At 46.4% G+C, this 27,057-nt stretch overlaps 1 protein-coding gene across 1 annotated transcript in view; it reads right to left on the reverse strand.

Annotated features, from left to right (window-relative positions):
• Positions 1-27,057, reverse strand: part of LOC104281283 (short transient receptor potential channel 5) — a 60,094-nt gene that overhangs the window by 5,084 nt on the left and 27,953 nt on the right. The window contains exons 3-6 of the mRNA XM_009879228.1: positions 24,892-25,228; positions 21,530-21,669; positions 17,494-17,816; positions 13,138-13,333 (exon numbers count right to left, since the gene is read on the reverse strand). Coding sequence (XP_009877530.1) covers positions 13,138-13,333; positions 17,494-17,816; positions 21,530-21,669; positions 24,892-25,228 — 996 coding nt within the window. The remainder of the gene's footprint in view (positions 1-13,137; positions 13,334-17,493; positions 17,817-21,529; positions 21,670-24,891; positions 25,229-27,057) is intronic.

A 27,057-nucleotide genomic window follows, 5' to 3' on the forward strand; every position in this document is an offset into this window, starting at 1 on the left:
TTCTTCTTTTGTCCCTACCTGCAGGCTGCAGCAAGCTCAGCAGAGCTAGAGGAGGGGACAAGCTGGTGGCACGCAGATGCTGTATCTCCTTCCCAGCCTGTGGTGGTCTGAGCTTCCCAACCAGCCCTCGGGGACAACTCCCACCTAATAACTGCTCAGAGGGAGAGGCACAGTTGTCCCAACCTCTTCCAGAAGCAGGGCTGCTCACTCCTAAGGGCTCGCTCGTGCCTACCCTCCAACCCGAACATTTCCTGGGACAACTTCAGTCGAAACAGTCTTTGGAAGAATGAGCAGCCTCCCAGGCCAGGTGAGCCAAGGAGCAGCTGAGGAGGGTTTGCTGCCGGGGGCAGGCTGGAGATCCAATCTCTCGTGGTGGAGAAGCTTTCTGTGCTCCACCTGGTCACGCTCGCTACGCGGGAAATCCCCACGGTGACTGTATCTTGCAAGTTTGCAGGCAAGAGCTGCGTTGCTGGTTCAAGCCTCTAAAGCATTTTGTACGGAACAGCTGCCTGAAAGCAGCATTGAGTTATTCAGCCCTGCGGTGAGAAAACTCTTCTCAGGGTGTGCAGGAACTACAGGCACTTGGCAATGCTGACAGCGTTGTCTGGGGCAGCTGGGGAATTTAGGGTAAGGCAGTGGCTGAAGGAGAACGCAATGACTGTTATTTTGGATAGAGACGTGTGTATTTTAAATTCTTTGTCAAATCAGAATAGGAGGAGTCAAAAGGAGAAGGTAATTTGGAGGTTATAAACCCACCCTTCCCTTCTGCAAAGGTCCATCAAAGATCCAGTGTCAGTGGTGGGTGGGACCTGGGGTGGTGACTCGGCAGCGATTTTCCTTCAGCACATCAGAAAAAGGGTGTGACCCGGGCAGAAGTGATTTAGCAGTGGATGTTGGATGTTGTTTGTGGAGGAGGATAACGGGGAATCCGTAGCTTGGGGGTTGCAAATTAGAAAGAAGACGAGCTAAAAATGCTTTTCTGCAGAGTGCTCTCTTTTTCTTCTTTCATTTTAAAAGAGCTTAAGGGGACTCCACGGCCTGACTAGGGGCGAAATGCAGGGGCAGGACAGTGCCGCAGAACTTAGCAGGAGTTCCTTGTTGAAGTTTTATGGTTGATCTCAGTGTGTCTGTGGGTGAGGCTGGTGGATGCTGGCTTCAGCCCCAGCTGTATTTATTTTTGTGCGGTTTTAGTCAACAAGTGCCACGGAACCTCTCTTACAAGACGTACCCTCTGTACAAAGCTCAAAGTACCGTTTCTTTCTCTCTCTTTGCTGCTGCTGCGAATTCCCTGGGGTTTACAGGCTCATCCTGTCTCAGTTATTCACCCTGATGTTTTGAGAACCTGAGCAAATCAGATGAGAGCTCCTGGCAGCAGTTTCGTGTTGGAAATACACAGCAAAGAGACATTTCACTGAGAAATGCCAGGAAACAACCATTTTCTCGGTTAGAGCTCTCCTCAAAGCTGCCCCCAAAGCTACAGCTTTCCTAACTCTCCTCCCTGTGTGGAGCACCAAGAGCTTCAGCATTGTTCCGTGCCCAGCTCAAACCCCGAGTTACAGCTGCTCACTCGGTCACGGCACCGGCTGTGAACGTGGCCCAGATGTGCTCCGGGTTTTTGGGTGCATCCTGCAGGCCGCTGGGCAAGATTTACATTTCTGAGAGCACTCTGGCTGCTGATTTAGAGACGGGTCACGGGAGGTGGTGCGTCAGAGCCTGCTCCCAGGACAGCCGACGGGGTCGTAACCCCAGGAGGCTTCAGCAGAAGTGGGTTTTCTAAGAGAGGGGGCAGGAGGGAGCGCTGGCAGAGGGCACGCACCGAGGGAAGCTCAGCAGTGCGGGATGTGCCCGGCAGCACTCACCAGGGCCAGGAGCTTCGAGCACTCGCACAGCGAGGACAGGATCCTCACCTGTGCTGCCTCCTACAATGTTCTTAAGTGACAACTTTTTGGTAACATTTAGCTAAAGAAACGTAGCCACTAGCTCTGCGAGTGTGACCTTGTTGCCTTAGGAATTGAAATGCAAGTTTAGAATTCGCTGTCCTCTCTTTGAGCTTCTGTTTCTCTTGCCCTTGTTCTTGTCACCATTTCCTTTCAAGCGCTGCTCATCGTTTCAGCTCTAAAATGCTCTACTTCTTAAGAGGGCTGAGCCCTCAAGCTCAAAGAAACCAGCGCTCGGCTTCTCTGTGAGGGAAAAAACCCACCCTGTATCGCTCACTATTACAATGTGATGTGTCATACCGGCCACATAATCCTCTGGCAAATCGCTGCCATTTGAAGTGAGAATTAATCTCCCATGAAGATTTCCCCGTGGAATCTCTGAAGCTATCTTACTGTAGCAGTTGCAAGGATTTTCTAATTCAGTCAAAGTGATGTATTCACAGATGTGCCAGATTTTAAATAATTACCTGCTACACTAATTATCCAGGATAATTCAAGCATTAATCTCCATCTTTATCTCTGTGTAGAGAATCTGTTGTTTACATTTTGCGAAATGTTTTCTGCAAAGATTTCCATCACCATCTCCTTGCTGGGCCATATGGTTTAGATCATCCTTTGCCAAATAACGGCCGGCTTCTCGGCCGGTCCCCACCACAGAAAAGCGTTTCAGTTCTCCGTATAAGATGGCCACCACTGCAGCAGCTTTTAGATTCCTCAACCTCTTCATATTTTTAATATTCCAGCTCCCTTGTAGCTGGAAAGCTGATGGAGGAAACTGCTGGTAGTTTTACTTTTAACTTAGCACCTAGGAGCTGAAGCACAGGGCTGTCCGTGGGATGCTTAAGGCAAACTGGGACAGGGGAGCTCAGTCTCCTGACTCCTGAATTAACATCCCCGAGAGGGCTGGGATAGTCCCAAGAGTAGCTTGGGGCTGACAAGCTGAAATGAGTTACAGCAGCTCCCTGCTCTGTGCTGCTGCACGCTGTGCTGCCTCTGGATGCGGCTGGTGTGGAGCCGTGGTACAAACACTCAGCTAAAACGCAGCTCTGAGATGCTGGGAAAGCTCAGCAGCCGGGCACTCCCAGATCTTCCAACTTTTCCGCTGTAAAACAATCGCAAGATCATCGGTTCCTTATGCTACACACCCCTTAAGCTCCTCTATGCTACGCACCCCTTCCCCAGGGTGTTCCTGGGATGCAAATCTTTCCCATTTGGAAAGCATAATGTGGAAAGAAAACCTAGCATCTTTCTAGCTGGCTCAAAAAGGGCTGCGTGCGCCTCTCTCCTATTTTATTGTGCAACAGTCGGTGGGCTAAGCTGGAAATCAGGCTGCTGCCTGTCAGGTGCAGATAGAGATGCCTGTGGCAGTGCCCTCAGGACCAGCCAGAGCAGCTTTCCCGTTGTGCTGGGAATGCTGGCAGAAGCAGGACAGGACTGCTCTGCCGCTGTCTACCGAGCAGCCAGTAGCAGCCCCACACGAAGAGCAAGGGCCCAAGCTGTAGCGCTTTCCTCTAGGAAGGAAGGAGGAGATGGAGTGTTCACCTTTAAAAGGTACTCGCTGACATATCTTATTTGCAGCCTATTGAGTGAAGGAGGCTCGTTGCCTCAGAGGCACGGGAACTTCAAAGGTGCTTTTTTGCTGTGTAATTAGCTGTGCTGCCAAGTGTGGGAGAAGTCATTAAGCTCTTATTTAGTGTGTTACTATCTCACGTGCCTCTTTATTGCTCTTTGCTAAACCCAGAGCAGGAGGCAGCGCAGAACAGACAGCAGCACTGGCTTGCAAGCAGGCCAGCATGAGAAATAACCCCTGTGTGCCCTGGTCAGAAAGCCTCGCAGGAAGCAGGTCAGGAGAAAGCTAATCCTTACAGAACCTGACACAGACAACTCTTGTCCAGTTTCAAAGCTGTTAATTTTGTAATGTGTCGGGCAAACTGGTAATAACATCAGTAGGGCTTGAGGGTTTAACGACAAGCTTAGAGAAAAAAGCAGCAAAAATCCAAGCAGGCTATTTCAGGTAAATGACGCTTAATATTTTTCAAAGAAAAGTATGTCATAGAAAGGGGAAAAAAAAAAAAAAAGTCTGTGAGAAAAAGCAGGGACCTACAAAAGCAATTAATGCGTAGGTAATTCAGCTGCAGCTGACGACAAATGCTTGTGCTTTCAAAGCCCGAGATGACATTCTGCAGGATAAGAACTTAACAGGATCAATCTCAAAAATAATGCAAGAAAAATTACTGAAGAACAATCTAGCATTAGGAAAGCAGTGAGAACAATTAGGGAATGAGGCAGCCAGAGAGGAGATGAACGCACTGTCTTACACAAAATCATCTGGGTAAAGCTGAGTCCTGACCAGCAACCGGGTGCTCCCACCCTGGGGAGCCGCAGTGGCCCCACGCCAGCAACACCCGGCTTTGTGTCACATGTGGTGATGCCCCGTGGACAACGACCCCGCGGCAGATGCAAACCAGCACGTACAAAGCAAAGGAGCACCCAGATGTGAGGGAAAACACGCCCAAAGAGCTGCAAAGCGAACCCCACGCCTGAGCACCCAGCACAGGCGAATGGGCGAGGCCAGGCGCGGGGTGCAGGCGGGGATCGAGGGAGTTTTCTGGCTCTGGCACAGGGCAGGACAGGAAAAGGATGTTCATGAAACAGAGACAGGTCCTGAAGAAACACTCATAAACAAACATCGGCAGTGGGATGCAAGGGAAGTGAATTCTTGGGCCAGGATACAGGTAAAGCCTTGATTTCAGAAAAAGGAGCTGTCCTTATCTGGGAAAAGGCAGAAGGCAGCAAGGCCCGCAGGTGAGGAAATCAAACAGAGCACAAGGGAGGAAAAAAACCCCAAATCTACATTTTTACACAGCAGACGTTTCAGATAAGCCATCAGTGGGATTGCGAGTCTTAAAAACTTGAAGGCTGGATGAAAATCCCCGTCGTGGCAGAGCCCACGGAAGAGCACGCTGCAGCAGAGGAAGTTGGGAAGAATTGCCTCAGTTTTGCAGCGTCCAAAGTCCAGCGCTTCGAACAGAGGAAGGGAATGGCCAGCTGGGGTCAGGAAGACGTACAGCATGGGGACTGCGTTTTACACTCAGAAAACACTCCGCTGTCTCCACCTTCCCTGTGCAGAATATATTCCTAATTAAAATTTGTATTACACCTTGCAACGCGCTTCGTTCCATCTCTCAGTTACCTTTCATCTCCCACCAGTGTATTGACGGAAACGACGACAGCTAATGAGAAGGCCGGGGAATGTTGTATTTGAGAATACACAGAGAACTGGGGATTGTGCCGGTTTCAGTGCAGTTAAATTATTTGAACTTACACCTTTTATTTTTTTTTCCCCTTCAGCTATATTCCAGCAAAGTTCAGTTTTTAATAATCAAATAAATCAGAGCAGTAGGAGGGTCATGCAGACCAAGAGTTCTTTAAGAAAGCCTCAGCAGATGAGAAAGAGGCCACTTAAGGCTTTGTTCTTCCTGCCATCCTCTCCTTTATCACTGCTTGGTGATAAGCTGAAAGTCAGGAAGATAAGGCGCATCTGTGCTGATAAAGGTAACTACCTCCAGCCAGGTCAAAATCAAGTCATTCACACGTGCCTGTAGAGAAATGGTGAGCTGAGAACGTGTGTCTAACCCAAGGCGCTGACGACTCTGTTAGTACCACGGCAAAAAAAAGGAAAAAAAGCCGCATTTCTACTCACCCTATTTCCAGAATATTATCTTTGAATTTATTTTTTTTTTCTACGTAGATGGTCAGCTTGGGATTTGACTCTTCCTTGGAAGAAGAAATATGTTGAAATTTAATGCTGGACTGGTGGAAGCCAGATACAAAGGAAGGATTCAGGTACTTCTCTGCAGCCCTCTTTATTTATTTATTGGGTTTTGTTTTATTTTTTGTTTTCTTCCAAGACAAATTAGTTCCAAGAAGAAAATTCCCACTTTGGATCCATGTGTAAATTTCAGACACCAGGACCCCACCTGCGCCATTGTCAGGATGTGATCTCAGCCGGAAAATCTGCAACAGAGGTATGTAAAGGCCTAACAGTTTCTTTAACCTGTTATTTAGGGCCATTTGCATCTTTTAGATCTGAGCTCTGATTGTGAATAATCACAAAAGTACATTTGATGGTCTTTGGCACTAACTCCTACTTTACAAAAACGTTTACCAGAATATCTGGTCACGTCAAGCTGACCAGAAGGGTAGTAACACACAGTCAGTCCCTGACTGCTCTGACCCTGGGAGCTGTTTTCCTGTGTTGCTGGAATTTCCCTGAATCACAGCTCTGAGCCTCACTGCATCTCTCTAGGCTTTACAGCCTTTTTCCACACACGTATATATTTTATGCACATCTATATGCAGCCCTTATAGTCCTTCCTCGGGTAAGAATGATTCCTCAAAATAATAAGATGACCCTTCTCAAGCTTCCATGGTTAAGCAATGAAACTGTGTGCCTGTATTCAGGTACCAAAAGCTTTAGTCTTTTGCTCTTTTACGACTGCTCATAAACTGCCTTTCCTCAGCGAAGGAGTGGAGCTGGATTATGTCTTTCAGCGAGTCTGTAAAGGTCACAGCACCGGAGGGAGAAGCAGGTGCCCGGCACCGCTGGAAGCCAGCCTGCGTGCAGAGCCACTTAAATGTAGTTCATGAGCTTAGCTGCCAAAAATTGAAAAATCGCTCAAAAATGAAAAATCCTACCTAAACATCCCGACCATTTAAATATATCCTTGAGCCAAAAGAAAGGGAACCATTAGAAATGTATGAGCTTGCTCGAGTCTCCGAGTGGATGTTGGGCTGTGCAGAAAGCACCGATCCAGGGGACAGAGCCTCCGTTTCTGCCAGCGGGGTCTGCGGCCGAGCGGCTGCGGGGAACAGAAATGCAGATGAGGTTGTTAGACATCTTTCCGTTTAATTGGATGGAGCTGTGTGTATCCTGTTTCACCTGTATAATCGGCACCGGCTTATTTGCTAGACTGCAGCACGCTGAAAAGGAGATCTGTGAGGCACCGGCATCTAAAAAGTCACATTTCAGAGGATTCTTAATATAGCTGTTCCCACTGCTCAGTATCGGGTGAAAGCTCTTGGCAGATAAATCCCTTTTAGTTTTTCACTGCTTTTTCCTCGGTAATGTTTTTTCTTTATCTTTCGCTTTTCCTCTTCTGCCGTTTTTAACAAAAGTCCCCTCAACGCAGAAGCACGAGATAATGCTAATTGAGCTTGTCAGGCCTAAATAAAAGATGAGATAATGGAGAGGGCTGCAACCTCTGTGGTTCCATCTGGATACTTCAACTTCTATCATGTAGCAAGAGCAAACCTTGCTGTGCTGCTTTGCATGTAATGGGCAGAGAATTATTGACCTGTCAGGCGGGGCACTGGTGTGTTAACTACACCGAAGAAAACAGAACCCACCCGTACAAACGCCAGCAAATTCCCCTGTAAGGTCTTAAATCAGCCAGGGGTCAGCTACAGATCGCAGGCTCATCCCGCTCTTTCCTTAAATGTGATGTTTCTGCTCCTCTGAATAACTGGTTTGGCCCTGGTGGTACTCAGGGTCTGATAAATATCTGGCTTTCCAAAGATTAAAGACAACAGAAAGGATTAACCTTCTGATCCTCCTACAAGCAGGAGCCTGCAGGATTGGGCCCCAGGATGGAGAATTAGCTTTGTCAAGTCTAACAACAGAAGAAAGATGCGGCGCGTGAAGTCGGAGCACATCGCGTGCTTCCATTTAGACGCTCCGCAAACACCAGATGAATATTAACAACTTGATTCCAGTCCATGGGTTATATGTAATCAGGCCAAAGCCAGCAAAAAGACAAACAGTTCTACACCTTCAAATGAATACTTTAGCTTGCTAACAAAAAGCAATTACGCTGCCTGCCAGTCTTAGAGCGAAGCTCCGCGGCTCATTTCGCACGTGGGCCTCTCGCTGTACGGTAGCATCACAGCACGGCTCTGCCGCAGCGTATTTCCCCTTTGCCTTCCAATAAAAATCTGCTGGGAGCCCTCCAGAGCCAGCTCCAGAGGGAACACCCAGCCTTGGGAATCGGTCCCACCCCTCTCGAGATGGGCTACAGCTCCCCAGGAGGCAACTAGAGAGCAAGGGTCCAGCGTTTCTTCACACGTATCACGCTCCGTGGGGAAAAGTAACAGAAACCAGCCTGTCCAAATGTCATGAAAGGCAACGAGTAAGTTCAGGAGAGATTGTGATTTCAGTTAATTATTACCGGAGACACGGATGAGTTTCAGGGGGGCGGTAACTGAGATTTGGATACTTACAGCTGCGTTGTATAATATGAAGAAAAAACTTGAGCATATTACCTGCACCTAGAATGTGGGGCCTGCCTGTGTTGGTCAGCTGGGCCCCCTGAGGGCCATGAAACTGGGGGACAAATGGTGATATTTCCTTCAGCCAGCAAACCAAGAGCCCTTTAATCCCCTTTCTAGAGCTTAGATGTTTTGCTACACTATAAAAAGCTTCGAGAGACATCGATCCCAGCTCACGTCGGCAACAGGAGTATAACAAGAGCATAATTTCATTTCCTGCTGTACGACAGAGTTAAAAACCAAACACATCTCAATTTCTCCTCTAAGAAATTAAAACTAATGGTTCTGAAATGGGGCTCATGGGACAAGCACTCCCTGATGCTCTACAATATCTTTGGTTTGAGTCCAGGCTTTTGAGCTGGCCTTGCCTCTAGAGGGGCACAACCTCCCACCCCAAAACCTGCCACACGCAGGGATTGCCCAGCTGCGGATCTTGGCTGAGTTTCTTGATTCATAAAATTCTTCCTTAGCAAAACCACCAGGAGATGCCTGTGCAGGTCACGCAAGCAGAGGAGGTGCAGCATGTTCTTGACAGTGCCAAGGGTCACAGAGGACAGCGGGGACGGGAATTTCTGCTGCTGTTGTGAATTTACTGCCGTGGTGCTGAGGGAGTTCAGTTGGTGCAGAAAACCAGAGGAATTCTTGTTCTTTGTAGATCAAGAAAAGTTTGGTACTACTTCCTGGGGGAAATCCAAAGTCATCTTGGAGACAACGTAACAGGGAGCTGAAAAATCTTTGTATTCCTCTGTGCTTGAATTTGGAAGCTCTCTGCAGAAATGGAGACAATTCAGTGTACAGGATCCCTACACTTGCAGTCAAAATGTCCTGAAAGTGATCATCACGTATTTTTCGCTGCACATACCAACTGCTTTTGTTTACTGTACAGCTTTTGTTTTACTATGCAAAATATGTATCATTTTCATTCTCGTCCTCCACAATATGTGCCAATCCACTCTAGTTCATTCCATCATTTAAAGCTGCACCCCCAGCTTGGTGCTCGGTGCCCTAATTTTTCCAATCCGAACGCTCTCCTTGCAGAAATACACTTAAAAAAAAATTAACATGCAGCCTTTTTCTGCAGCAACAGCTGTCTGAGATGAACTAGCTTGAAATAATAGACACTCAAACCAACAGGAGGATACAAAATCAATATACAAACCAATTTTGTAACGTAATGCATGCTGCTAGCGCAAACTCATTATTCCAACTTGGAGTATTACACACTCAAAGCTCTAACATCTTCACTTTCATGCACAGTAGTTGGAGGTAATTTTTCTCAGCCCTGCTTTGGTGTGGTGCTGTCCCTGAGGTATTAAGCATCGTTGTACTTCCCTAAAACATCTGAAAGCTGCGAGTGCTTCCGTGTCTCCTTAACATGTCAGTGGGATGCCTGGTGCTGCAGTGCCGCGTGTGCCACCTGTCGCTCTAGCTCACCTGGAACTCAGAGTAGGCCCCATCGTTTTCCTCCTGCAGGTGGGTCTTAGTCGCTGTTCTTCCATTGATCTTGGTTCCTATTGCTCCCGCGGCTGCGACGGCAGAACTCTTGGTGCGGTTCCAGCAACTAATTCCTGCGTGACTTCCCAGACTATCGCGGATGTGTCCGTAAGGAACGCACTTTCGGAGAAGATGCGTAGATTCCTAATTCCCCGCAAAATACATCGGCACCCTAGGACCCCCAGGAACACCCACTATTTGAAAAAACCCCTACAAGCTGCCAGAAGGATTGTGTAACTTTGGATGCAGCCAAGTGGCAATCCTGTGAGAAATAGCCTGTCATACAAAGCGTCCTCATTACCCACTCTGTTACTTTCTGCCACTTACAAATGATGGAGCCACCTGGCTACTCTCCGATAATTCCATTGTCCTTCCTCTTGTCACCGTGACATATTCCTCTCCTATTCGTCAGGTGATGGTATTTCTGTCACGTCGGGGAAGGTATTGAGATGAGAGACCTGGCAGTGCATAACATCCACTTGCATTCTGTGCTGCGGGTTTTGGAACATTCTGACCTTCGCGTATTGAAATGCCGCGAAGCGTATGGAAATGCTGGCGTGCGTTCGGATTTGTCATTGAAACACAGCGGCTCCCATATCCAGCTCTTGAGAATGGTTTGGCAAAAGAGAAAAATGGACTCTATCAAAAAAATCAATATTGAAACCGCTTCAGGGTACCCCTAGCAAAATGTATTTACTGAAGTCTGAAATAGCTTAGTGAAAAAATAAAAAATTACAGCGGAATAATTCTTCCTTTTGTGAGTCAGGAATCACTCAAAGCTGTGTGGAGGTTTTACTCTTTGCTTCCCTCATTGCTCTGTCTTCCATGGATACCTCGTGGTTTCATGCTGTGTGCTTACAGTGCTTAATTAACCACCAAGCCCTGACCCCCGTACTGGGGAGACACAACAAGGGACAAAGAAGGAGCAGCTCAGGTTCTCCTTTTTCTAACATCACAGCAGAAATCCACGTATGTATGAGATGATGGAGAAAAGCTCACCTGAAGAGTAACTGCTATGAACACATGCGTGTGTTTGTCCCTGGAAGAAAGGAACGGAGAAAGGCTGTTTGCACTGCAGCAGTGCCCCTAGCTAATTAACAAGTGGAATTAATTCAGATGTCCCGACCACGCCACTGCAGGGAAATCTCCGTGCAGAGATTTCTTGCTTGTTTTATTTCTCCGCCCATGGCGCAAGATTTCCTACAGGTGTATTGGAGAAGATCTCCACCCTACTCCAAGGGCTTCTTGGTCCTTTCTCCTCCTCGCTCCCTGGAGCGCTGTCATTCCCTGTGTGGTCAACGCGATAAAAATACCAGGAGGAAGAAATGCCCGGTTTGCTGTGATTCAGAAAGGGGGAGACCTGATTATAGGAGGTTATAAAATGACCCACGGTTGTAAAGCTCAACACTTTTTAATGATTTGTTTTCTTCAGGGAAGAGATTCATTGATGTTTGCCTTTAGAAGACACAGGAAGAAAACTTTTCCCTGAGAGTATGCTGTGAGCCCACAGAAATACTACCTTCAAAACCCACTGCACAATGGGAATACGGCATTTTAAGTGACAAAGGCGTGTCCTGTAGCGGTTTTTCTGAGTAAGGGGCTCATGCTGCACCCTGAGCTGTGTGTTACCTGGTGAGTTCGCTCCTTTACCCTCGGGTCTCTGATGGAAAGCTCCCAACTGCTCCGTATACAAAAGCATGAGCACAACGTCGGTTAATTGTTATGGTGGGTCTCTCTAAGTCATTGTAACGTGTCATTGCTTCACTCAAATTATTCAGGGAAAAGACTGACGAGTGGTTTTTATCCTGGTGAACAGCAAACACTGCTCTTCTTACGCCAGTCGTAGGTTTGGGCTTTGTGTCGGTGACAAGCCTATTTGATGACAATAAAGGAAGGGGAATGGGAGACAACTGCCAAGGAGAACATCTTTGTTTTCTGCCCCTCATTCCAGTCTCCCTGGAATGTGAGCGCTGAACAAAGAGAAAAGCACTTAAAGCACTGAAACAGGCTGATAAAGCAGCGATGCCTTTGCGATAAGCTGCTTTTTGGCTCGTTTGGAAGGTCAGTAGTCCAGTTTTTCTCATACTTTTTAATGTGATAAAGATCAAATGTCCAAAAGCATCACCAGTTTGATGGGCTCTGTACTCAGTTTGACCAGGTAACTAAATTAGGAGCCACCGGAATCAGCAGATGATCAACAGCAGTTGTGGAACCTGTTCAAGAAGACAACTCAATTTCTTCCTCTGTGTGCTTTAGCCAGGAAAGGAGCTCACCCATACGCTTCTCCAGAGGTTTCTCCAAGAAGCTGGGAATAGAAATAGTAGGAGAGCTGCTGCTGGTTCGTTTTTTTCTCTTTTATCCTCTCCTGGAGTAAATCCAAGTGTCATCTGAAGCAGAGAAGGAAGTGTCTGCTCTGGCCATACTTCTGAGCGATCAGCTGAGGACACACACGACTTTCCCAGCTCCTGTTTCTGGTCACTTCATCACCTTGCTATCGCTAAACCGATCACGTTAGGCATCAGAACTGGAAAATAAGTGCCCACTGGTTTTACCTTCAGTGCTGTGCACACAAGATTTAGCTTCCTTCTGTACTGGTTCTGCACAGTTTACCTGAAGAGCCTTAAAATGCAGAGCCATGCTGCTTTGCTTTTCAATCTGTCGACAAATTTAATCATCAATGTACAGATTGGCTTTTAGGTACACAGAATGAGATTACAGCAGAGAGACCTATTCTGAACATTCAAATGTAGACAAAGTTGAGTTTGAACCTGGCTCTTCAGCCAACTGGCAGCCCTGAGCTGCCTCAGCTCAGATCCATCCTGCGCTGAGGTTACGCAGAGATTATGGGTCTACGGAGTGAGCTGCCAGGAGACTGCCTGGTGTTACAGACGGGAATGATCTCACTTTAGTGGGAAGACTGCGGGAAAAGAAATTCCAGGACTGGAGTCCCAATGCACACCGTTTCAAATGCGAAAGTAGTAATAGGAGAGAGAAAAAAAAAAAGATGCGACGCCCATCCCACCTCCCGAGTTAAAACCAAACATGGGGAAGCAGTGGGAAGGCTTCCCTTGATAGACCTTCTGTGCTAGAAAATAAAGCAGCTGCCAATGACAATGTGATCAGTGAGGTTACTCTACAGGAGAAGACAAGGGCAGATCGCAGCTGACAAGCCTTTTCCAGCTCAGAAGCATTACAAACAGAGCAAAACCTCCTCCGCAAGCATGATTCAAGCTAGTGAGTAGAAATCCCAACTATCTGCTGTCAAAAACTAGGGGCAGCAGTCTCCAGCATCCCAGAAGACACATGCTTGCGATAAGCCAAACAGATGAGGCACAGGAGAAAAAACAAAAGCAAAAAGAGAGGGAACAAGATAACTTACGGCGATGAGCTGGTAGGAGTTGTTCATCATGGCTATGAGCATGTTCAGCAGCACAACGAGGGAGATGACGTTGTACGTCCCAAACATAGTGGCCCCAACAAACTCTGTGAACTCGTGTCTGGCTTTCACGTTGGTGACGTAGAGATTCAGCAGGCCGAACACAGACCAGAAGAGTGACTGGAGGGTCTCGAAAAGTCTGCAAATAAAAACAGATTTTTACTTGGCTGCGTGACTCGAAGGAATGGAAAACAATGCCAGGTTCAGGCAGAGAACACGCAGGTATCAGGAGGCTGGGACATCACAGGGCAGCTGCTCAGTACAACCATCTTAAGGCTTTGTCTTCTCCAACCTAAACAATTCTGTGATTTTATGATTTATTCCCCCCAGGAGGCAGTATGTGCTCCAGCCACGGTGTCCCGTTGGCCAACGCATGTGAGAGCTGTGTCACATCAACATTTGCTGCCTGTTCGAGAGGCTCGTCCACACTTTTGTGAGATGCAACAAGCCTCAACTGCCCCGAAGGAACCCAAGGGTCTCTTTCCCACAAGCAAAGAACAGCCACGATATATTCCCTCTAACTAAAATTGCTGCGATGCTGCTGTTATCTGAAGATATAAACTCTGCTGTTTAATCAGTGCCTGCATCATTAACGTTGCAGACTAAATGTTCAGGGTACCAATTCCCAAGTACAGCACGACCGTCGCTGGTAAATAGTGCACAACGAGGTTGGAGATCTGAGAAATCACGTCTGGGTGCACCTTTTGCTCTAATACAGGCAGAGGGCTCGCAGGTAACTTGGGCTGCGATCGACCGATCCAGCGTGCTCAGGCCCCGTCTGTGAGCGACACGCGTGGCCACAACCCGCTGGTGGCCACGGCTCGTTTGCGCCACGGCTCCCACCCAGCGCAGCGCCGTGGCCTCGGCATCGCGCTGCGACGATTGATCAGTAATGAGTCAGATGAAAAGAGTCATCGCATTAATTCAGCTCGAGAGGGTCTCTTCTTTTGAAGTCTTCCTTCCGTCGATGAACTAGACCTGACCTCGCTGTGCTTTGCAGCCGATGAGATCATCGCGGGTCTCTGTTTGCTTCGGCCACAGACAAGCGACCTTTCGCAGTCACGTCAAATACATAATGGGCAATCTAAATAATTGCTCTGTTTGGGCATCATTGTTTTGGCTTCCCAAAATATGGCGTTTATATCATCAAAAAATGACATTTATATGCCTGTTTAAGAGTTTCCATTTTGGCCTGAGGTCAGTAGATATTTTCACATGCTCCTACTAGAAAAATCAATATAAATACTTCAGATGCTTCTCTTGACATACCAGGAGTCTCTTCTGGCTTCTCCAGGCATCTGTTCCAGGTCTACCCCCATGCTTTATACGGGGATTCAATGTCTTTATATTTTGTAGATCTGTCTTATGTCCTTCACTGGCTAAAATTCTAAAGCCTCTTTAAAGCAAAAATATTTTCTCTCGAAAGCCAGGCTGCTTGTTAGATTTAATAAATAAGCAAGGTAGTAAAATAAGGATTAACCAAAGAAAGCGAGTGAGTTTTTTCCTAAAAATGATGGAGCGCTCGCTAACTTTTAACTTAAACATTTTAACTATTCGCACTAAAAGCACTGATTAGGCTGCATTCCCAGGGGAGCCAGGAGAAATCTCAGAGCTCCACCACTCTCCACAACAGCTTCGACAGAGCAAGTGCCCCCCCTCTGCCACAGGAACCTCCTGCAGCCCCTGGAGAAATGGCCCCAGGACTCAGCATGACCCAGAGGGTGACACAGTGTGACTTCCTCCACCCCTTCCTCCTCCTCCTCTCTCTCTTCTCCCTCCTTCAGTTCCCAGAATCGCAGAGCGAAACATATTTTCAAGTTGTCTGCCTGAGCAGCAGGCACGCTGCTTTCTAAGGGATGGTGAGGCCGAAGCATAAAACCTTGAATTATTCATGGCTTTCCCTCATTGCCGTCGCAAAGGAATATTACTTTTCCATGATCTGTGTTTGCGAGGCAGAAAATTTCCCCGCCACGAACATATTAAACCCATCCTTTGGGAGTAATAGGAAATAATGCACCAGTAAATAGGTGTCACACTTGAAGCAAGCTGTGCAAACACGAGTGGCGTCCTGCTTCTCCTTCCCTTACAAAATTAGATCTTATTGTGTGACTGCCTAGAAACGCCGGTAGGAATCAAAGGGTACTGATTGAAAGCTTTGTGCACTTATTCTTTCTTTAAGGATGAACTATGCGTAAACTTGAGGGAACACCAGCTCCGACTTGAATCCGCTCCAGCCACACTTGCTTCGCCCGGCCCAACGAGGTAATTTTCCGTTTCGCAGCTCGCTCATTCTTAGCCGGTCGCCCATGCTGTGCGTCTGCTCGAGGGCCAAATGTCAGCTTGTACCGGGGGTGTTAATAACGACTATTTAAACTTTTAAGAACATGTTAAATGAATTTCTTAAGCGAGTCTCAAACAAAAAGTGACTGCAGAGTGTTCTGTCCCCTGCCAGGAGACCTCAGTCCTAATGGATCCCCTCCCACTGCGATTTTGTTTTAAACAAACCTCTGCCACAAAGGCTGAGCCCCCTCAATTTCCTTTCCGCGCTTCATTCTCCTTGGCAGGGGGTTTAAACTGAATGTTAGGGTGGGAGAAACTGTGGTCTCTACTTAAGCTGATCTGCGCGCTTTCTGTTAAATGGTTCTGTGAAATTTCTAGTTCCCAAGATGTTACACCTTCGTACAGACTTGAGGATCTTTTTTTTTTTTTGACTTTTTCTCTCCTGCTGACCCAGGATTTAGTCAAATCCTGCCGTTGTTTTCTCCACTGGTCTGCTGCCAGGCAAATCTGTAAAACAACTGGTTTGCAATGGAGACAGGTCCAAACCAGAATGCGGAGCTGAATGCATCTGTTCGCTGTGGCTCCAGGGAAAGGCAGGCTCTGGTCCTCAACTTCATGGGTTTGACCCTTCATGAGCTAGAAGTTGCCACTTAACAAAACATCGCGCTTGCCAAACATTTCTCCCTCTGGCTGCCGCATCAACGTGGCCGTAGATCAAGGAATGGTATTTGTTATTTAATTCCTTTGCGAGGGCAGCACAACACATTTCTGGGGCACGCGAAGCAATTCAAGTCGGAAAAAAAGAGCGAAGTCTTTAATTCTGTTTTTCATTAGCGCAGTGCAGTTCCGCTCGCTTCCTCCAGACAGAGATGGCTTTAATGAGAAAATTCATCAAGCCCGTGGTGTTCCTGCTCTGCAGCGGGAAACAGCAGCACGTCTTCGCGAGCAGGTCGTGATGCTTTTGGAAGGCTGGACTCTACCTCATGAAAATCTCCCGATTCTTTGAAGGAGGGAGCCCACAGGACACTGCCGGAGCCTTTCTTCTTCCAACCGAGTCACGTGGCCTCGGCCATCATCTGCTTTCGCTAACGGTGCAGATATGTCACAAATCCTTTCTTAACCTCAAGCCTTCAGCTGAGGAAGGGCGGAGAATTATTGGGCATTAGGACAAGTCTCATTTCATTTAGCGTGAAGTGGTGGACAACAGTTTCGTTTTGCTTGTTTGCAGGGCGTAGGCCTTTTTCTAGACCGTGCTTTATTTACTTCTCTTCCCATTGTGTTTTAAGTACTGTGCAAGCAGCAAGAACAATCGGGTGGGGGCTGATTATTATAATTATTTCCACTATTAGTAATTAAAACAAATACAGCAGAAAGACAATTCATGTTATTTTTCAGCATGTGCTATCTCGTTCAGCCCTGCCAGCTGTCATCACAGCAATTTCCATGCCAACGTCTCAGTGAAGTACCAGCTTTTCCAGAAAAAAAGATTTTGCTGGGATTTTAGTCTCACCCCACTGAAAGAAAATCAGAGAAGCCTGCAACATCATGCATGCATAGAAATGGCCTAGGTGAGACTGCTGTTGTTGCTGTATCACATTATTTATTAATGCCTTTTTTTTATAGGTTTATCCCTTGTTTTCTACATTTTGTTTAGCAACCTCTCCTTTCCTCTGCATTCAGAAAAAAACAATTATTATGGCAAAAGGATACTTGTTTCCTCAAGTATACCGAATTTGTACATAGCCATAATAAAATTTAAGTTGCGGGATCATGTAGGGAGACTCTGGTCTAGAACTAAAATAATTGTCTCCTACCTTCAGACCTAAGCGACCGCAAAGCTCAGCAGAATGTCTGTCCCAGTTAACTCACACCTTTCCTGCATCATCAACCAGCTCACCTGGTATTTGCGAATGAATGAATAAAGGCACTTTCAGAGCAGCGACAGACACCAGGCAAAGGCAGGTAAGACAGGGGACAGTGGAAGTCAACCTTAAAAGCAGAAAGGAAAGGGCATCTTACGTGGAGAAGGCATTGTTCTGTTTCTCACATCGGATCCCCTTGCAGTTGTTGGGTTCTTCCGAGGCACTGGTCTCATAATAAAAATAAAGCTGGTTCAGTCCGTTGGCGAAAGCCAGAAGCACCAGACAGTAGATAAAAAGGAATTTCAGGATGTCCAGCAGCATGCGTCCCAGAGAAATCTGCAAGGGTCCCAGGTGTGAATTTGCTGTAAACAGGGAGATGAGACGCAAGGAACTTAAGATGTTGGATATTGCAAAGAGGGCTTCTGCAATGAGAGTCGGGTGCCACATCTCCCATTCCTCCCTCGGACGAGAACCGTTATACTGAAAGAAATAACAAGGGTATAGAGGTGAATTAGGTTGCACTTACCCCGAGATAACTCAGAAAGTCACACCTGCTCGCACTAATGCTTCACATGCAAGTACTAACCAGGTACCGGCGACACACGAAATACTTCTGAACTCGTTAAATCTCAGCTGCTGCCAGACTAACATTTGGGATTCAGGATTGAAGCTGACTTGATCAGCGCAGAGACTTGGGTACAATGATGCCTCCTTAGGAACTCCCCCTACTAGGTTATGACCTCCTGATACGGGTATTTGTGGGACCAGTCTTTAGAGGCTTCCGGCATGTGCAATGTACTTAGACTAAATTTAGGAAACAGGCCTTTTGAATTTGGACCTCACTGTTAGTGGGTTCTTCACACTCATGGGTTCATACACAATCTCCTTCTCTTTCAACACTTAACGGGGTTCGGAGTGCCCTTCAGCACATTCAGGGGGGGAATTTCCCATTAGCTTTTTTTCTTTTTCTTCCTAAATATGACCGCACCTTCAAAACACTGCCCATTCCTGGAAGAATGTGAGGGAGGCAGAAAGGAGGGAAGGAAAGCAATGAACTATTGCGCGTGAGAAGTGGATCTTTTCCTTCCTTAGCAACCTCAAGAAAAGCGCCAACAGCCCAGAACCAAAACGCTTTCCTCGTATTAATTTTCCCATTAGTTAATTTGTCATGGCAATTTTAGGAGAGTTGCTAAAGCAGAGGTCATAATTACAGCTGAAACGCTGGATACATTTGAGTGCATCAATTATAACGTTAACTCGGTTCATAATGTCACTATAAAAGCAGAAACGTTTTCTGAGCAAAGTGCAGCCAGAGGCAAAGAGGTAACACAAGAGCTGGTTGTACAAACCTAACTACTCTGCCACAACAGAATGGAGTCAAAGACATTTTAACAGCAACGAATAATTGTCCTTTGAACATTTGTCTCCGTTCATTAAACATGCATAAAAAGGCAAAAATGTTCTTAGAATAATGTAGCTAACAGTGTAGCCAGCGTGATTAGGATTCCTGAAATAATTTTTGTACCTTTTAAAAGGAAATGGTATCAGTATCACGCTGACAGATGAGTTTGCAGGGACTTGCTATTTAAATCTGAACGTCCAATACATGAGCTCACAGTTTTTTGCAAGGACACAGCTAAAAGCAAGTTGGTATTTCAAACTATCCCTCCGTACGAAGGAACTGAGACATGACACAAAAGCACTTCGGCATGACCTCTGATTGCTTCTGACATTTCCAAACTGTTCTTTATTATGTGAACATCACGGCCTGAGCCTGTTAACTTCATTTCAAGATGGATCTTAAAATGTTTACAGACAGGGAGACATGTTGACTTTGTGCCAGTACCCAGTGGTGGGGGCGGACGGTCGTGATGGGAAAAAGCCTCCCCTGCCATGAGAGTGGATTCGTTCGCAATTCTCTCCCGGATGCTGGCTGGACGCGGCAGCCCAGGGGCTCTCTGCTACGGTTTAGCATAGACTGCACGTAAAGGTATGTGAAAAGGTCGTCTTCGTCTCACATCTGTTTTTAAAGCAACTCGTTAGGGTCATATTTAGGCCCTTTAGAAACCGAAGGTTTCCATGGCTTGGAAAACAGGGATCTCTTCAGAGCAGCCCAGCAGCACAGGTAATAAAGAAGCAAGATTTCAAATGAAACTGCCTGTCTGGGAAGCTGGAGTGGTGCGAGTCAGGCTTCAGAGGATGAAATGCAGCAGAGACGGACACAGAATTGTACAAATAACTTTCACCAGGCGGTCACATTTACCCTTCCTCATTGCTTGATAATTCATTGCAGCGAATGAAAACTGACTCAAAAAGTACTTTTGCCCTACCGTTAGCCTGAAGATTTCATTGGTATTGGACAATATTAGGGCCAGATCTTGGAACCAGTCAAATCTCTGCGTAAGAACGAGGATGGAAAACATTAGCGTTGGTACGCAATTTATTTTTCTGATATTTGGCAGAAAGCTAAATGCCCATGTAATCCTTTGAAGTTCTAAGAAGTGTCAGAGTATGGTACACCAGCACACACACGAGCCTTTCTTAGCGCAGGGATGTTCTATAAATAACAGAAAACCTTTACAAGTCACGTCACAAAATGTTTCGAAGCCATTACCAACGTTATAAATCCTCGTGTTTCCGACCATAGCGCAACGTCTAAGCTGCGTAGGTCAGGAGGGAGCTTCTGTGGGCACGCTATTTCCCAACTAATCCTACAGAAGATTTTAGGCACTTGTCAGAATTGTCTGACCTTGGTCTTTGTCAGGAGCAGACCTTAGATCAGCCACGGGTAATTCAAGTGAGACTCGGGTATATTCCTGTAACCGTTCTTTTGTGCACTGCTATAGAGGTGTTTGGAGTTAGTCTTTAAATTTCTCTAGTTATTACAGAGTACATAATCAAAGCTGTCCTTCCTTTGTACCTGTGGTTTGGCCATAAGTTTAAATCTCAGGCTGAGACCGTATAAACCTGTGGATACACAGCTCTTCGAGTAATTTGTGTGTGAGAGGGTTAACATCTTAAGATTTGTTCATGCACCTTAAAATTGCCAGCATTTATTTTTTTTTTTTATTGCTCTCATTTTAAAGACCTTTCAAGTCCGCAATTTCCTCACCATCCTGAATGCTGGGAGACAAAAAGACATAATCTGTTCTTGCTTTGATGCTGCTACGGAGCTGCCTCCTTAGGGAGCAGCAACTATCTTAAAGATTATCCCTTTGAAAAACTAACTCACCACTACCCAGCCTTCTGGATTTTAAAAAGGCCCCATAGCAGGACTGCTTGCTAAAGAGTTTTTTTTTCACAAAAGCCTTGCTATTTTGGAGTCAGCGAGCTTTGTGGAATTTTCTCCTCTTTTCCTCTCTGCCTTCATACGCGCTTTGGTGGGACTAACCAGGGTTGGTTTGGGGAAGTGCTTGTCCTGAGAGCCATTGCACAAGGAAGTTTGCAGGCAGCTGGCTGTGTCTCGGCTGTGTCTTTGAAAAAGAGACAGAAGGCGAGTGCTTCAGGCCATCCTCTGGCTTCCAAACATCTGCTAACCTGGAGCATCAAAAGTTTATAAATGTGGAAGGTGCTTTTGAGGATGAGCTCTGATGTGCGTTCTCGCCATCAGTGGAACATGACAGTGAAGAATCTACGCGGTGTTAAAGCCCCAGCATGCTCCGCTGTCATTTCCTTGCCTAGAATTTTTATATATTGAAGAGAGTAAGTTGACTCCTTCAATATCAGATGGAAGCTCCTACTAGAAGTCTTGCTATTCTTAGCAGACTTCTCACAACCTTCTGATTAGTAATCTACAGATCTGTAGATTATAAATCTTGATTGTAGATGTTTGCGGATAACACTACTCTTGTTTTCCCTTCGCTGTTTTATTTCAAAATCATGTTTTCACTTGTGCCTAGCGTTGTTGAAAGAGGTCCAGTGTCAGCATGGAAAACAAAACGTATCTTTGGCAGCTGCGTAGCTACAAAACAGACAGCAAGTGGGGAAACTTCTACTCAGTGCTCAAACAACCTACTTCAGTCTAAACTGAAGAGCATGAGAAGGACGATCATTCTCCAAGCAAATGAATAAGCTTTCCAGGACTGCTGCTGGAAAAGCAGCTATTCTCCTTGACTGGTAATTTTAGCAGTTTTTCCCTGTGTACTGCAGTTCTCACAAGCAAGTTACAAACTCTCTCTCCCAAGTTACTGTACCTTGACGTAGGCAACAATTTTAAGCGAGATAGTTGCAAGATAGAGGGAGTTCATTGCAAAATCCATCAGATTCCACCAGTCATGTACATACTCATTGAATCCACCATCCCACATTTCCTTGATTTCTCCCCAGATAAAACCTGTAGAAAGAAAGAGAGTTCGCTGTCACAGTGAGGTATTATTTGCCATTAAAGCACCGCGTGCATCTGATGTAACAGAAGACAAGTCTAAATTAACAGCTTGGAAAAAATGTCTCATCCCTCCTGTCTTCTGCAAAGCATAATACTGCTGATTATGAGACATTTTACAACTCTGTGGGCAATGTAGTCTGGAGAGATGTGAAAAAGATCTAGGTTTCCTATCCTGGGCTCCAGATATACACACAAAGAGACTGCTTGAAAAATGTTAATTATAACTTATATGCGTGAATTGGCTCAGATGAAATTTGTTCTACATGATTAAATTATTTAAGCATTTGGTATAGTTTCTAATAGATTGTCTGCTTTCACAGAAGCTGTAAGTAATTCATTGCTCAGTTGGACAGGACTGATTTTTCTTGACTTTCTCTGCAGAATGCGCAACACTAGTGCCAGCCTCTGTGTGCCAGTACATTTCCTCCCTGACCTGGAAATATCGCACCAAAGAAGGAAGAAGTGAATTCATTCTTTGTGCTCTGTCACTGTATTTATGCGTCTTGCTGCACAAAAAGCCCACAGGGAAGGTTTGTGAAAAAAATTTAAAAAAAGGTAGGACTCAGCAGGAAAAAGGGCACTGCAGCCTGGCATCGCGTCCCTCGGCAATGACTCACCTAACGTCAAACACGGCCGCGGGTTTCGCAAGGTGAACATTTGTGCCTGAGAATACGGCCCAAGCCCAGTGTCTCGAGTCTGAAATGCCTCTGGTAAGTCACTTTTGGCACTTGCCGACCTTCCCTGTACCTCCTTGCGCCTGGAGGGGCAAGGGGAAGCTTCTGAAGTTGGTTACTGGACTGCTAAGCTCACCTGGCATTCAATTTTCATTTGCAATAACTCTGATGTCTTTTATTTAGAACTCTTCTAAGTATTTCTGGGAGTATAAGCCCCATTAAAAAGGCTCCTTTATCACCTACATGCTTCTGTGATGTCTTTAGAGCCCCCAGGTATTTCGAATGACCTAGTTTACAACATTATCCTTGAATGAACACCTGAAACCTGTGTGAAAAAAACAACCCAAGACCCAACAAAATCCACCTCCAGGTGCATTACTATACAATTACCCAAACTGCTCCCCATACCTCACCACGGGACACTGCCAAGCTACTCACAACTCGAGTTTTAGGACCTGAAGGTTCAATGTGAGGAGCAGATAATGGTGAAACAAACTGCTGCAACCGTCCAAGCATCAATCTGAGCTCCTCAGCTGCCAGCCGGCAGGTCAGTGGTCAGGCAAGCGTAATGTCAAGGCCAATAAGGTAATTTTATTATAGCTGTCTCCAAATCTTTGCATGCACATAAAACCATAAAATACAATAAATCAATGGAGAGGAGCCTGTTGAAGAACAGTATTTATAGTGAGTTATCATTGCTGGTTACTATAGTTACAGCATTGCTCTCTGTGCCTGTTCTCTCTCTCCTTTTATAGTGGAAAATATTTCTTAAATAATAACCTTTAATCTTGTGAAACTGTTCTAATTTTTCCATTTAATAAACAGTCCCACAATATGCTTATTTATCTGAAACAAAGGAACTAAAAAAGAAGAAAAGACAGCTGCAAGAGGTGATTTTGAAAGGGTTTTCTTTTTAATGGATTATCCTTCTTTCATCTGCAAATCAATTTTGCTGAAATGCCTCCCATTTCCCTCAGTTTTAACTATGAAGTTAAGGATAAAGTGAAGAGATCACCTAATCTCAGAAAAGACATTTATCCTCAGCTTATTCTGAAGTTTCTACCAACACACGCATTTCGATGCCCTAAATCAGCTGGATAAGATAACGAGGCTTGAGTTCCCACTTCTAAGTTGTGGGAGACCTATGGAATGAGCAGAGTGCCCCGGGTCACGATGGAAAGCCATCTGTGAACATGTTTGCAACTCTTCCTCTCTTTCCTCGTTGCCCATCAGCAATTTTACATTTGGCAAGGCCAACACCTAGGTTCGCTCAGCCCAGAACCAGCCTGATCTAGAGCCACCACAGAAACGAGGAGCTGCCGCCAGCAGACACGGGAAGGCAGAGGTGGAGATGTGAGAAGCATCAAGAGCTCCAGAGACTGAGGTTTGTCAGAGGTGTCCTCAGACAGCGTTGGTGTGGCTTTCCCGGCCGCTGATGCCTACCAGAGCGTTGCCATTCGCTGTGACCTGACGTCTGGGGTTCTGCACTGAGCTGACCCGGGCTGGAGGACAGAGCTGAGGAGAGCTGTAAGGGTGTGAAAAGCATCACCCGCGAGCAGCCTCCTGGGAAGGAGCAGCCCAGCTCACAGCAGTGCCACATGTTAAGGGCACAGCAAGCCAGGTGGGAGCTTAATTAGAAGAGAGATCAAGCTCCTAGCAGAGTCTGCGGGTTTTCACCTGCTGTCGTGTTGGAGCTCAGTTGAAAAGGGTAAATACTTCTCTCATCAAACATATGCACAACTACCCTTCTCTGTGCTTCTCCCTCAGAGGCTCTATCCACCTTCTCCCATCCCATCTCTACCTCAGCCAGACATCCTGCCCTCAGGAACACGGACACCTCCTTTTCTTCACAGCTGTGGCTGCCCAAGCCCAACTGGAATAAGAGCCTCACGTTTAACCTTCTGATAAGAAGTGCTCCCTCCTTCTCCTGCTTATATCAGAGTGCTCAGTATTGATTTGGTCAGTGTTTATGAGCACAAGAGGCGGAGGGCAGAGTGAGATTTATCTTCCCTTTTCTGCCTTCCCGCGGGCTATCTGGGAGCCTGGGAGCACAGGAATGAACAGGGCCGGTACCCGCATGCTGGCTCCAAGAATCGGATCAGCGCGGAGGCGAAAGCAGAGCCAGGCTCTCGGCGCTGCCTTCTGCTGTTGCACCAGCCAGCAGAGCTCAGCCAGCCCGAGAAGTGACACCATTTGTTACGAGCATGACCGGGGAGCTAATTCCTAACCCGATCCTCACACAGAGCGTGGGGGAAGTGGGGAGAGAGCTGCGTCTGCTGCGATTTATGCAGGGTCACGTCTAAATGTCAGATGGCGATATGAACAGCAGAAGAGCCCTAAGCCAACAGGATCTGTTGTTGCAGAAGGAGCCCAGCTGTTTGCTGCAGTTCCTGAAGCTGGCTGCCAAATCTCTTTACACGCTGATGATGCTGGGATCAGGAATGAGTCCCCACATAGTCGCGCCCGCGGCTCAGGCGTTGCTTTGTTTCTGCTTTACCTAGAACCCAGGGCAGGATCATCCATTCCACGATGGTGGGAGGTGGTCCCTGCATGTGAAGGTCGGTCCTGACGATGTGCTGCGAGGCCAGCAGGAGCATGAAGAGGAAGGTTAGGTAAGAGCCGGTGTGGCAGATAAACTTTATAAATGGCTTTTTAATGAACAGTCCCAGCCTGCTCTTCGGTGCGATCAGGTACGCCACGGATAGCACAGGGAACAGCAGCCCAATGGTGACACAGGTCAAGAGTTTTACTGCCCAGTGTTTCCGCCTCCATCCTGGAAAACCGTCGTACCAAAGCGTTGCTAGTAGCTGCTGGCAATTGGGCTGAGCAACAAACTGAGGAGGGAAAAAGAGAGAAGGGTTATTACTGACTGGTACGTCAAATGCACTCCCCCTCACACGTGTCAGAGCCCAGACAGACCCTCATAGTAAGTTTGGGGCTGGCTATGGGGTGATACAGGGAAGAAAGGAGGGAGGTCTCACTCCAGTTTTTCTACACAGGATTTCGTATTTGTTCTATGAGGTTTTTTCTATTTGAAGCATCGTTATGTAGATCAGTCACTCGCCACACATGAAGCCTCGTGCAAGAAGTGATACAACGAAAACTACTACGAGCTTTTTTCTCTACCCATATGTGTTGGGTTTTTTTCAGCACGTTTCTTTTCCGAATGTTTCAGGTTTCGACCGCCTCGAACAAATCACTGTCAGCATCTTTAAGAAGTGACTAAGAGATGAGACAGGAGGGAAAAGGTGTAAAGTCCTGAGAGTGTATGTGAGAGAGGGAGAACGAATGTCTCCACAAGCGTGTGGGGAGCTGCACGTGGTTTGGTGCGAGGAGCCTGGCATATGTGTGTGTGGGCTGGGCTGGGCAGGAGGCAGCACGCGGGGACGGCGAGTTCAGCCAGGTGACATCTGTCGGGAAGCAGGACAGCATGGTTGTAAACCTGCCTCGCTCTTCAGGAAGAGAGCAGTTGTAGAGCGTAAGAGATTAAGCAGAGGCAAAAAGAAATCTTTGATCGCGGTACTGACAGGGACACTTGGAAGAAGTCTACTTTTGGTCTGTAAAAAAATAGCATTTATGATGGGGATTTCTTGCACCGCGGTGACTCCATACCGGACATACGAAAGCACTCGGCACAGATTTTCATTTGGTTGGTTTCTAATCTATGATTTCAGAAGGGTCAGCGCGTTACCTCTAAAACCTAGAAGAAACGGAAGGTTACGCTGTTGCATTTTCTCATTTAAGATGACAAACGGGAGCTGTGACGGGATGTGTGCTGCGATGATTTACGGGGTAACAGCTGTTGCTGTTTCTCTCAGATCAGGTACAACCTCTTTTTTCTTTTTTTTTTTTTGAGGGAGAAAATGTATAAACACATTTTCTCTTTATCGCATATGTCAGAAAGCTCTAAGGGGAGAATAAAACTGTTTTTCCCTTGAGTCAAAGTCATTTGAGAAATCAAATGACTGTATGTTCCTCTGGTTGCTGTGCAACTTGCAAGCATCTTAAAAGTGCCTCTTCGCTGCCTAATAGCTCATTTCTAAAATCTGCTTTCTGTGTTCTATCTCACGTTAGTTCTTCAAATGGAGAGAAATTCACATATCATGAAAGAGCAGCTTTAAAGACCAGCCTGGCAAAAGGGAATGGAAACAGAAGGAACCATTAAATTTTCCAATCTAGCCCATCCCAACCTCACTGAAAATGGCCTCAGGGAAAGTTAAGCGCACCACAGAAAGGAACTCTCCCCGATGTCACAAACCATCGGATGCTGTCTTTATGAAAGGCAAGGCTAAGCACTTGCCAGTGTGGGCTTTTACTAACTCAGAGTAGTCCAACTTATTAATCACCATTTAAAATCAGTAAAGACTGCAGCTTAGATCTCAAGTAGCACAAGGACTACAGCTGGCTGAAAACCAAAATTCCCAGTGTGCAGAGACGCTGGGATCCTGAATCACAGCGAAGAAGCTGACCAAGCCCTTAGTGTGCTGCCTAAAGAAGCCATTGCTTTTCAGTAACTTTGTGTTAACCTGAAAGAATACAGAAGCAAGCTATTTCCCTTGTGACTGTCAGCCTCATCTTTGCTTTTTCACCTAAACTAAACCATCAAATTCATCAGCGAATGCTCAACTCATTGAAGACTGTCTGGGATTCATACCGCTAAATC

Source organism: Apaloderma vittatum, unplaced genomic scaffold, assembly GCF_000703405.1.
Source record: "Apaloderma vittatum isolate BGI_N311 unplaced genomic scaffold, ASM70340v1 scaffold3542, whole genome shotgun sequence".
Taxonomy (NCBI): Eukaryota; Metazoa; Chordata; class Aves; order Trogoniformes; family Trogonidae; genus Apaloderma; species Apaloderma vittatum.